At 44.3% G+C, this 11,593-nt stretch overlaps 2 protein-coding genes across 2 annotated transcripts; both read right to left on the bottom strand.

Moving 5' to 3' along the window:
• Positions 1-1,743: 1,743 nt before the first annotated feature.
• LOC100964483 (T-cell surface glycoprotein CD1b-like) lies at positions 1,744-4,459 on the bottom strand. Its single transcript, XM_012808547.1, has 5 exons — positions 4,399-4,459; positions 3,881-4,147; positions 2,699-2,977; positions 2,230-2,508; positions 1,744-1,841 (listed from the first exon to the last, which is right to left on the bottom strand). Exons 1-5 carry the CDS (start codon positions 4,457-4,459, stop codon positions 1,744-1,746), a joined length of 984 nt encoding a protein of 327 aa, XP_012664001.1.
• Positions 4,460-6,914: 2,455 nt separating this feature from the next.
• Positions 6,915-9,279, bottom strand: LOC100963002 (T-cell surface glycoprotein CD1b). Its single transcript, XM_003803936.1, is given in 5 exon segments — positions 6,915-7,012; positions 7,343-7,621; positions 7,822-8,100; positions 8,679-8,945; positions 9,219-9,279. Coding segments are annotated over 5 exon segments (984 nt in total).
• Positions 9,280-11,593: the final 2,314 nt, after the last annotated feature.

Raw genomic sequence — 11,593 nt, 5'->3', positions numbered from 1 at the left:
AAAAAAAAAAAAAAAACCAAAAAACAAAAATGCAACTGCACTGATATAGCACAGACATCAAGCAAGGACCCTGACGGCAGCAACAGCCCTCTTAATTCTTCTGCTTGGGTATGTCCCAGTCACCTGAACTATTCCTTCTCACTCACCCTGCCTTTCATTCACTCTCACTGGAAGAGTGTGAAGCAATATTCAACCACAGTGACTCTTTGAAGGTAGACTATTAGTTACAGTAAGGATAAGGGTGGTTTTCTCCAGAGGAATTTAGAGCAGAAACAAGAAAAGGAGAATGATTTTTGTCTAAGTGGAAAGTAATGTAGCACAAAGAGGAAGATCTAGAATATGAACTAAAGAGAAAGGGAGGAGATGACTCTGGAAGAAGACCATCAACTTGACAGTCAGCACTCAGATCTAATTTTTACTGGGAAAATGCATTTGCTGGGAGGAGATCTTACCAGGGATCCATAGTCAGCACTAACCTCAGGGAACTTACAAGTGGGGAAGAAAGGCACACCAAATAACTGCAGTGCTGTGGGTTATGAGTACAGAGGGTCTGTGGGTGATAGCAGACAAAGAGGGTTACTCCCATGGCAGCAGCGAAAGGGAGGAAGCTTCTCAGCTGGGCTTTGAGGGTGAGAAAGTCCTCCAGGCAGAGACAGAGAAGTACACGAAAATGCCCTGCTGGGCAATACAATTATCTCCGCATATGTATATTTAGTTTACTCTGAGAAATGAGAATTTAGTAGAAGCAAAAAAGGAAACTTTAAAAAATAGAAAATTGAAGGAAACCACTATTAAGTTGTATATATTGCATTTCTTTTATTTTGAGACACATTCTTCCTCACATTTTAATATATAAGACATAGATCATACTATTCATACAGACTGGTACTATATTGACTGATTTAAATCATTGTCTACTGGCAATGCAATTATAATTTGTCCTAAAATCTGTAGAAAGTCCACTTTGACAAATTGTGGTGATCATTTGATCAACTGTCATGAGACCTACTCTTGTGTTGACACTGCGGGATCTGAGGCTTCTTGGTCCTTATTCCAAATGCAAGAGAAGACACGATGAAGACTCAAGGGATATCTTGATATGACCTGTTAAAACCACACAATACAGGGCTCTACATAAGAGATATTTGTACACCTGTTTTACAGCAGCATTATCCACTACAGGTCAAGGTGAAGGTAAGTGCAATGTCCACAGATGGGTGAATGCATGATCTGAATGTGTCAGGCCCACAAAGGAAAGGAACCCCACAACATGGATGAATCTTGGGGAGCTTATATTAAGTGAAATAAACCAGTAACAAAAAGACAGTTACCATATATGGGTATGGATCCACTTACATGATGTATCTACTGGGCAAATTCATAGATACAGAAAGTACAATGGTCCTGTTCAGATGCTAGAGTTGGGGGTAGGGGGAAATGAGGAATTTCTGTTCTATAGGAATAGAGATTCAGTTCTGAGGGATGGAAGAGCTCTGGAGATTGCTTCATAATAATGTGAATGCACTTAACATCACTCAGCCGTACGCTTAATAATGGTAAAGATGGCACATTTTGTTTTGTGTATTTTAACAGGATTAAAAATATGTATCTCCACATAAAGGAGATAGAAAGTGGTAAGAAAGAGTCTGGTGGAAAGATTGAAGCTAAAGCAATGAAATAGATAAAATGATGGAACAGAGTGGGAACATGGGGAGAAAAGAACAATTGAAAAAACACCAAAACTCACCAGCGCCTCATATACCATAATGCAAAGATCAGTAAAAGGATGAAGGAGGGCACTATTATTGCCACACACATCAAAGCAATAGAGATGGGTTGTCCTGGAAATTGGCAAAGAACAAAAGGACGTCACATCCCACCCCATGCCTTGAAATCCCCTGGCTTCCTTTGGACATCTTCGTGCCAGCACCACCACTCACCTGCTTCCAATATGTGGGCATCCCCACACTCCTCTATATTCCCCATTCCATCCATCCATCCTGTGATCCTTTTAGCCCAACAACTACAGCCTATAGACCCTTCATTTTTACCTCTTCCACATCTTGGCTCCTTTATTTTTATTCCTGTTGGAATTTGTGTCCTCAAAATGAATCAGTCTCTCTCTCTGACCCTCTTAATCTGTCAAGCTCCATCCTTGGCCAATACCTCCCTGTGTGCCTGAGAAATTCCTCCACCCATGTTCAGCCTCGCATTCCAGCTCTCTCTCACCCCAGTGGAGGACGATGTCATGGCCCTCTAGACTGCTGTGCTTCACCCGGCAGGACAGGCTGGCCGCCTCCTCAGCTGCCACGTCCAGGGTTGCTCGGAGATACCATGTCCAGTCTGCATTGGGCAGGAGGTCGCTGTGCTGAGTGCCCGGCTGCTCCTGCTCACCCCGCATCCACATCACCCACACGGGCTTTGGGTAGAATCCTGAGACGTGGCAGACCAACAGCTGACGGCCAGGTCCAGGGCTGGGGCCACTGGACAGCCAGGCCTCAGGCTTCACTGTAGCAGGAAAGGGCAGTGAGAGCGTTTTATTATGATTTGAATTCAGACCACTGCGACTCAGAAACCTCCAACAGGGGTCAATAACCCCGTCCAGTGCTTTGGATAACAAGTAATTTGTTGATTAAGCCCCTATCCTATCAGATACCTTCCTAGTCTTGAGCTCAGTGAAGTAGAGAGCAGGACTCACCTTGCCTTTGCAGCTCTGCCTTCCCTGCATCCAGGATGCTCAACAGAAATTGGGGGCAGGTTTCAAACAGGAGCTTCTTTGCAATGACGATCATTCCCTGATATTGCATGAGTAGTGTGCAGAGTATCCGTGCTTTGATACCACCCTCTGGGGAAGGCACACATGTATCATTGTCAAATCTCAGGAAATCCAGTCCTCCTAAAGCTCCACTCACGAAGATTGTTATGGCTCCCCCAGAATGTAGCTGACAGCCTGCTATGCCCTGGATCTCAAAGGGGTCTAGGTAGAAAGAAATCATAGAACAGGTTATTAAACATGAATAAGAAACAAAGTCAGAAGAAAAGGACCTAGGATGTTAGATTTTGGTTGGTATGAAGTCCTTGGATGTGAAATGATGAGCTAAACCCCAACTACAGCTTTTAGAACTTTCCAGAAAGAAGAGCCTTGGGGGCTTGTCACCTGTGGCCCAAATGGCTAAGGCATCAGCCACATACACCTAAGGTGGCGGGTTCAACTCCAGCCCAGGCCCGCCAAAACAACAATGACGGCTGCAACCAAAAAATAGCTGGGTGTTGTGGCGGGTGCCTGTGGTCCCAGCTACTTGGGAGGCTGAGGCAGGAGACTCGCTTGAGCCCAGGAGTTGGAGGTTGCTGTGAGCTGTGATGCCACAGCACTCTACCCAGGGTGACAGCTTGAGGCTCTGTCTCAAAAAAAAGAAAAAAAAAGAAGAGCCTTGGAAAGGTGTGAGGGGTATAGTAGAAGGGGGGTGGGGAGGCAGAGTGTGATGCAGCCCAGAGCACAGCACTTCAGCCTGAGACAGAGGACTACAGGAAGAGCAGTGTAGGGAGGAGACAATTGAGGAGATAGATCAGAGGATGGAGCCACATCGCAGGTCACTCAGGACGGGGAGAGATAAAGGGCCCTTGAGGAGCCAGGTCCACATAAGACAAAGCAGGCTTTGGTTACAGGGAGCCTGGACCTCTCAGAGAAGAGTCAGAGGTGGTCAGAATCTGCAATATGGTGTGAAGTACAGAGTCAGAGGGAAGGACTACTCTAGGAGAGAGTGTGCACACAGTTGGGTAGAGCAGAAAGCAGGGAGGAGGATCAGGGGCATTAGCAATTTGCAAAAAGGGAGAGAAGAAAGTCCTTGAGCATCTTTGCAGCTCAGGGTACTAAACTCACATTCTATCTGGAATTCAGTGGCATGCTCCTGGATTTCTTCAGTAAATCCATAGAAGTAGATTCGGAATAGTTCCTCCAGCTCAGCAATCTCCTCATCACTGAGGTTGCCTTTGGACCAGGGCTTCAGGAATATGCCAGTGCCCAAGTCACTGTCCCAGCCGTGAATCTGCAAATCATCCAACCAGCCTGAACCTCGATTTTTTGCCCAGGTGTTGTTGGCAAAGGATGAGATCTGGATGACATGGTAAGAGCTTGGTCCCTGGAAGCCTGTGAAGAGAAAGGGACAAGTAGGAGGGAGTGAGAAGGAACGGAAATGGAAAAGATCCAGATGACTGGATGCTGAAGAGCACATAAAGGCCGACACATGTGCCTGCCCCAGGGATTCAGGCTCCCCGAAAAGCTGAAAAGGGCTGGAGAATGCAGGGCTCAGACCCTTCGTGTCCAAGTGCACCTGAGTAGTGCAGCTGCTTACCCAGATGCCCTGCACTAGTACTGGGCACTGCCAGAGTGACTCTTACCATCCTCATTGTCAACACCTGGGAGGAGAACAGCTAACAGTTGAAATGGCAGAAGCAGCATTTCCCTGGGAAATGGACCTTTTCACTGGCAGAACTGGTATTTGGTCTGTGATTTCAGCAAACCTTTTTCTCAGTAGCTGTAGTGACTTCCTCTCTTTTCTAACTGACAAATCTCTTCTGGATCCAAATTGCATTTCAGAAAAAGAAGTGTGCCTCCCACATCCCTGAGCCCTGTACACTGTCTCTCATTTTTCTCCCTTCCAACTTTGGCTTCCAGACTTTCTCTTTCCTCCCTGACATCCAGTTGCTCTCTGTGTCCTTAACTTCCTACAGAGCAGCTTGACAAATCCCTCGTGTGATTCTGAAATTTCATTTCACCTTCCTTATCTTTTATTCCCACATTATAGAATAAGAGAGTGATGTTAAGCAATCACTTAGCTTGCACCTGGCTTTATGCTAGAAGCAGCCTTTTGGTTTATTCACCGCAGTGAGCCTTCTTCCCTCACTGCTGCCCTCTCTTCTCAGCCCTCTGTCATTGCTCCTTCCTAAGGTTCAGTGTCTCCTCTTTCTTAGCTCCTCCTCTGTCTGATATCCCTTATCCTACATTGTGATCTGGCACCATGTGTATTTATTGATATTCGTTCACTTGAAGGCATTTACAATGCCAAATGTACTGTAGAACTCCAGACAAATCCCACAATTAAATACCTTAAATACTGCCATTTATAATTCAGGAAAAATTATCTTACACCATGCAATGTTTGAGGGGAGAATGGCATTTGCTACTGTACATGCTCTGTGTGTTATAGAGCTACAGACCTAAAGCCCAGAATCAGATGTCATAACTACTGCCATTCATAATCTGGACAATATTGGCTTATGTCTTAGCCAATGTTGAGGGGAAAAAGACATTTGCTGCTGGTACATGACCATCTCTTTAGTAGCTCTTTTCCTTTGGAGTTGTGATTAATGAATGGTCACGAGACAGCAGAACTCCAGGAGCTTTGCTATATGTACCTCCAATCTAAGTTGAAGGTAACTTTTAGGACAAGGTTGTAGAATCAGCAGCAGCCTATTGTCCTTTTGCAATATCTCATGTCTGTCTATGTTTATGCCTTCTTATCCCCTTATGCGGCATTAATAAGGGAAGAAGGATGCTTACATCTCCCACACCAAAACTTTAGAGATGTTTCTCCTAAGATAGCACCTCCTATCTGCTCTTTGTATGCCTGCCAGAGGTTGGACAGATCATTCCTACACAGATGTCTTTGCACCACACATTTTGTATGAGGTTGTTGTGGCCTTTGTGCAAACTCTTTGTTGATAGTTTTTGTTATTATTCAAACAAGCATGAGAGCCCTCTGTGCATGACCTTCTTCAGCTCTATTTGTTATTTTTTTTAACACTTTACATAAAAAATGCCCTGCTATGCAATACAATTACCTTAGCATATGTACAAATAGCTTATTTTGAGAATGGGAGTTTGCAGAAGCAGAAGAAGAAAATTTTTAAAATGGGAAGCCAAAGAGAAGTAACCATTAAGTTGTACATACCGTATTTCATTTAGTCTGAGACACATTCTTTTTCACATTTTAATATATTAAGACTTGTAATAAATTCGCAGTTTTAAATAATTTTCTGCTGGCATTGCAATTATAATTCATCTTAATATTTATGAACACTACAATTTGATAACATATGGTGATCATTTGATGAAATGCGATGAGACTGACTCCTGGGTTGACACTGTGGGATCCTAGGCGTCTTGGTCCTTATTTCAAATGGAAGAGAAGATATGATGAGGAATCAAGGGATATCCTGATACAACCTGTTAAAATTACACAATATAGGGCTCTACTCAAGAGATATTTATGATACCAGTATTTATGGCAGCACTGATCACAATAGGTCAAGGTGGAGGCAAGTGCAATGTCCGCAGATGGGTGAATAGATGACCTGAATGTGTCAGGGCCACAAAGGAAAGAAACCCTGTCACAGGCCACAACCTGGATGAACCTTTGGCAACTTGCACAAAGTGAAATAAACCAGGCACAAAAGGACAGTTATCATATGTGGGTATGAGTCCACTTACATAACATACTTAGAGTAGGGAAATTCAGATACAGATACAGAAAGCACAATGCTCTTGTCCAGAGGCCGGGGGTGGGGGAAGGGGGAAGTGGAACATTGCTGTTCTATAGGAATGGAGTTTCAGTTCTGCGGGATGGAAGAGCTCTGGAGTTTGCTTCATAATAATGCGAATGCACTTAACATCACTTAACTATACACTCGAAAATGGTAAAGATGATAATTTTTGTTCTGTGTATTTTTGCAGGATTAAAAACTATATCTCCATATAAAGGATATGGGAGGTGTGGAAAGAGAATCTGGTGGAAAGATTGTAACTAAAGGAAAGAAATCAATAAGATCATGGAAAAGAGTGGGGGAATGGCCAGAAAAAAAAAAAAAAGACTAAGAGAGAGAGAGAGAAAAAAAAACCAAACAAACAACTCAACTCACCAGCGTCTCTTATACCATAATGTGAGGCATAGCAAAAGGATGAAGGAGGGCACAACTACTGCCAAACAGATCCACCAGATGGGAACGTGGTGTCCTGGCAATTCAAAGAGGACCAAAGGATGTCATTTTAAACCCCATGCCTTGAATTCCCTCTCCTTCTTTTGGACACCTGAGTGTCAATACTGCCATTCACCTGCTGTGATCTTTCTAGCCCCAACTGATACAATGTAGGTTCTTCATTTTTACCTCTTCTGTATCTTGATTTCTCTATTTTTATTCCTGTTGGAATTAGTGTCCCAGAAATCAATCAGTCTCTCTCCCTCCCTCTCCCTCTTTACTGTCAAGCCCCTCCTTCCCTAGTGCCTCCCTCTGTGCCTGAGGACCTCCTCCTCCCATGTCCAGCCTGGACCTTGTTCTTTCTCACCCCAGTGAAGGACAATGTCCCGGCCTTTTAGACTGCTGTGCTTCACCCGGCAGGACAGGCTGGCCGCCTCTCCAGACACCACATCCAGGGTGGCTTAGAGATTTCATGTCCAGTCAGCATTGGGCAGGAGGTTGCTGTGCTGAGTTCCTGGCTGCTCCTGCTCACCCCGCATCCACATCACCCACACGGGCTTTGGGTAGAATCCTGAGACGTGGCAGACCAGCAGCAGACGGCCAGGTCCAGGACTGGGGCCACTGGACAGCCAGGCCTTGGGCTTCACTGTGGAAGGGACAGTGAAAGTGTCTTATCAGGACTTGAATTGAGATGATAGGGACTCAGAAAGCCACAAGGTTGGACTGTGACCCTTCTATGGTTGCTAGAAGCAAATAGCTCTCTGATTAGCTGCTATCCTCCTTGGGTACCTCTTAGTCGTGAGCTCAGAGCAGGTGGTGGGAAGGGGAGTAGAGAGCAGGACTCACCTTGCCTTTGCAGCTCTGCCTTCCCTGCATGGAGGACACTCAAGAGAAATTGGGGGCAAGTTTCAAACAGGAGTTTCTTCACGGTGTCGATGATGCCTTGATATTTCATGAGTAGTGTGCATATTGCCTGTGCTGAGCTGCCGCCCTCTGGGGAAGGTACCCACGTATCATTCTCGAATCTCAGGAAATCCAGTCCTCCTAAAGCTCCTCTCAAGAAGCTTAGCACAGCTCCCCCAGACTGTAGTTTACAGCCTGCTGTGCCCTGGAACTCAAAGGGGTCTAGGTAGAAAGATGATAGAGAACAAGTTATTAAACATGAATAAGAAACGAAGTTGCAAGAAAAGGACCTACGATGTCAGATTTTGGTTGAGATGAAGTTCTTGGATGTGAAATGATGAGCCAACCCCAATTCAGCATTTAGAGCTTTCCAGAAAGAAGAGCATTGGGAAGGTGTGAGGGTATAGTAGAAGTGGGGAGGCAGAGCGTGATGCAGCCCAGAGCACAGCATTTCAGCGTGAGACAGAGGACCGCAGCAAGAACAGTGCAGGGAGGAGATGGCTGAAGAGGCGGATCAGAGGAGGGAGTTATAGTGTGGGTCACTTGGGCCAGGGAGAGAATAAGGGCCCTTGAGGAGCCAGGCCTACATAAGATAAAGCAGGGGTTGGTAACAGGGAGGCTTGATCCCTCAGAGAAGAATCAGAGGTGGCCAGAATCTGAAATAAGGTGTGAGGTTCACAGTCAGAGGGAGGGACTGCTCCAGAAGATGGTGAGCAGAAAGCAGGGGAAAGACTAGCAATTTGCAAAAGGAGAGAGGAGAAAGTCTTTGAGCATGTTTGCCATTCAGTGACTGGACTCACATTCTATCTGGAATTCACTGGAACGTGCCTGCATTTCTTCAGTAAATCCATAGAAGTAGATTCGGAATAGGTCTTCCATCTCAGCAACCTCCTCATCACTAAAGTTGCCCTTGGACCAGGGCTTCAGGAATATGGCAGTGTTTTTGTCCTTGTCCCAGCCATGAATCTGTAAATCATCCAACCAGCCTGAACCTCGATTTTTTGCCCAGGTGCTGTTGGTGAAGGATGAAATCTGGATGACATGGTAAGAGCTTGGTCCCTGGAAGCCTGTGAAGAGAAAGGGACAGCAGGAGGGAATGAGAAGGAATGGAAATGGAAAAGATCCAGATGAATGGATGATGAAGAACACATAAAGCCTGACACATGTGACTGCCCTAGGGATTCAGACTCCAGCCCAAATACCCACAAAAGGAAACAAGGGCTGGAGACCACAGAGTTCAGAGCCTTTGTGCCTTCGTGTCTGAGTGCACCTGGGTAGTGCAATCTACTTTAGCCCAATACTCTTGCAACAGTGCAGGGAGCTGCCAGAGTGACTCTTACCATCCTCACTGTCAGCACCTGGGAGGAGAACAGCTAACAATTGAAATGGCAGAAGCAGCATTTCCCCGGGAGATAGAACTTCTGACTTGTAGAGCTGGTGTTTGATCTCTGATTTCAGCAAACCTTTTTCTCAGTAGCTGTAGTAACTTCCTCTCTCTTCCAACTGACAAATCTCTTCCTCATCCAAAGTGCATTTCAGAGATAAAATATGCCTCCTATAGCCCTGAGCCTTATACCCGCCTATTGTTCTCCACCATCACCCCTGCTCTGACTTCTGGACTTTCTCTTTCCTCCCTGACTTCCAGCTGCTCTCTGTGTCCTCAGCTTCCTTCAGATCACCATGGAAAGCCCCCTTGTGATTCTGAAAGGTCATATCACCTTCCTCCCCTTTATTCGCATGTGTGTAGCACAAAAGGTTGACATAAAACATTTGCTTCTCTCCCAGTCTGCTCTAACCTAGATGGAGCCTTTGGTTTATCTGCCTGACTCAGCCTTCCTCCCTCCCCGCTGCCTTCTCTTCTCAGTCCCTCTGTCACTGCTTCCTAATGTTCTCAAGGTGTCCTTTTTCTAGTCCCACCCCTCCTTCTCTGATGTCCCTTATCCTCCCTTCTGGTCTGGCTGTATGTGTGTGTGTGTGTGTTGATATTCACTTGCAGTGGTTCTCAACCTTCCTAATGAAAGGAAGGGTTCACAACCCTTTAATAGGGGTCCTCATGTTGTGGTGACCCCCAACCATAAAATTATTTTCCTTGCTACTTCATAACTGTGATTTTGCTACTGTTATGAATTGTAATGTAAATATCTGGATGGTCTTAGGTGACCCCTCTGAAAGGTTGAGAACTGCTGACTTACAGGAAGGCAGAGCTTTTAAAATGCCATGTGTGCTGGAGAAATGCAGACCCCAATCCCAGAATCAAATATCATAGATATGGCCACTTATATTCCAGGCAAAATTACTTCATATCATAGATATGACTAAGAGAAATAGCATTTCCTACTCGTATATGACCTTTGCTTCAGAAGCTCTTGACCTTTGGATTTTTGATTAACAAGTGTCATGGCACAATCAAAACTCCAGTAGCTGCTATAGGCACCTCCAATCTAAGTGGGAGGTAAAGTTTTGGATGTGGTTCTATATGTATTAGAGCTGTATTTTCCCTTTGCAATATCCTACAACCTCTGTCTACATTTATGCCTCCCTGTCACCACTCAAGGCACTAATAAGAGACTCGGCAAGGTTGTCATTTTCTATATCATGAATTCAGAGATGTTCATTCTGAGGATTCATCTCCTATCTTTCTTTTCTATGCCCTGTGCAAGTTTTGACAATGTTAAAATCTGCTGACTGAAAAATCTGGGCTTTAACCAGTATGTTGGTTTAAGGATAATGTTTTTTTGCAAGCATTAAAGGAAAGTTTATTTAGATAGAGAAATAGAGGTTTACAGAGTAAGAGCAAGCTCCTGGTCATAACAAAAAGGCTGAAGGATATTTTTGAATTTTCTTCAAATAGAAAAAAATTACAAATACACCTGGATCAACCTATCATGCAAGAATGTGGTGGCAAATGATTCCAAAATGTAAGAGGATATCATTAACTGATCTGCTATGTAGATGAGAAAACTAAAAATGAGTCATGTGTCAGTCTCTAATCATAAAGATAAAAATGATTCATCATATTAATAACAGTAATCTTTACCCAAGATTAGTACTACTTAATTGATCATTCAGATTAGCTCTCCAAATTTCAAAGTTTGTGTCTCTCAATAGTATTTCCAGAGTCTAATATATGATAGCATTTAATCCTCTTTGGGGGGTCAGCCATAGAGAAAAGCAGAGACTTAACATTAGTTGTCATTGACAGGAACATTCCTTTTTCTTCATAAACCTTTTATTTGGGGTAGAACACCCAATGCAGAATTCAGGGAAAGCTGGTAGACAACCTGGGTTATTTTCCATTACAATGCAAGAGCAAGTCCTCCAAAGTTGAATTCATGTGAACTAAATCTCAAATATTTCTCATTTTTTAAAATAAGCCAAAAGAGTTAGCAGGGCACTAGCCCCATCCTCACCGAATTTTCAAAGAAGGTAACCCTAAAGTATGAAAACAATAATTCAGACAAAATTATCTCACCGGAAGAGAGTGTTCAGTGTTGCCAAGACCATGTTAGAATCTGAGATGTGCCAGAGGGAAGCAAGATAGAGGGAGAAATCTTGGTTTCAGTGGCAGCAGGAGGTCAGTAAGTCTGTGCCACATATGTGCAGAAAGTCAAGGCAAATGACAAACAGCAAGAGAGTCTCTCTAGAGGACAAATATATTTATTTGGGAATAGAGCACAGCAATGCACATATGGGTGATGTAGTGAACTATATGTGC

Source organism: Otolemur garnettii, unplaced genomic scaffold (genome assembly GCF_000181295.1).
Source record: "Otolemur garnettii isolate 467f Iridium unplaced genomic scaffold, OtoGar3 scaffold00091, whole genome shotgun sequence".
Taxonomy (NCBI): Eukaryota; Metazoa; Chordata; class Mammalia; order Primates; family Galagidae; genus Otolemur; species Otolemur garnettii.
This window is presented reverse-complemented; position numbering and strand designations above follow the sequence as displayed.

Coding starts and splice junctions, on each gene's coding strand:
- LOC100964483 (XM_012808547.1), bottom strand. CDS start 4,459: ATGCTGCTTCTGCCATTTCAACTGTTAGCTGTTCTCCTCCCAGGTGTT. Junction 4,148..4,398: donor AGGTGTTGACAATGAGGATG/GTAAGAGTCACT, acceptor TTCTCTTCACAG/GCTTCCAGGGACCAAGCTCT. Junction 1,842..2,229: donor TGACATCGTCCTCCACTGGG/GTGAGAGAGAGC, acceptor GCCAATTTCCAG/GACAACCCATCTCTATTGCT.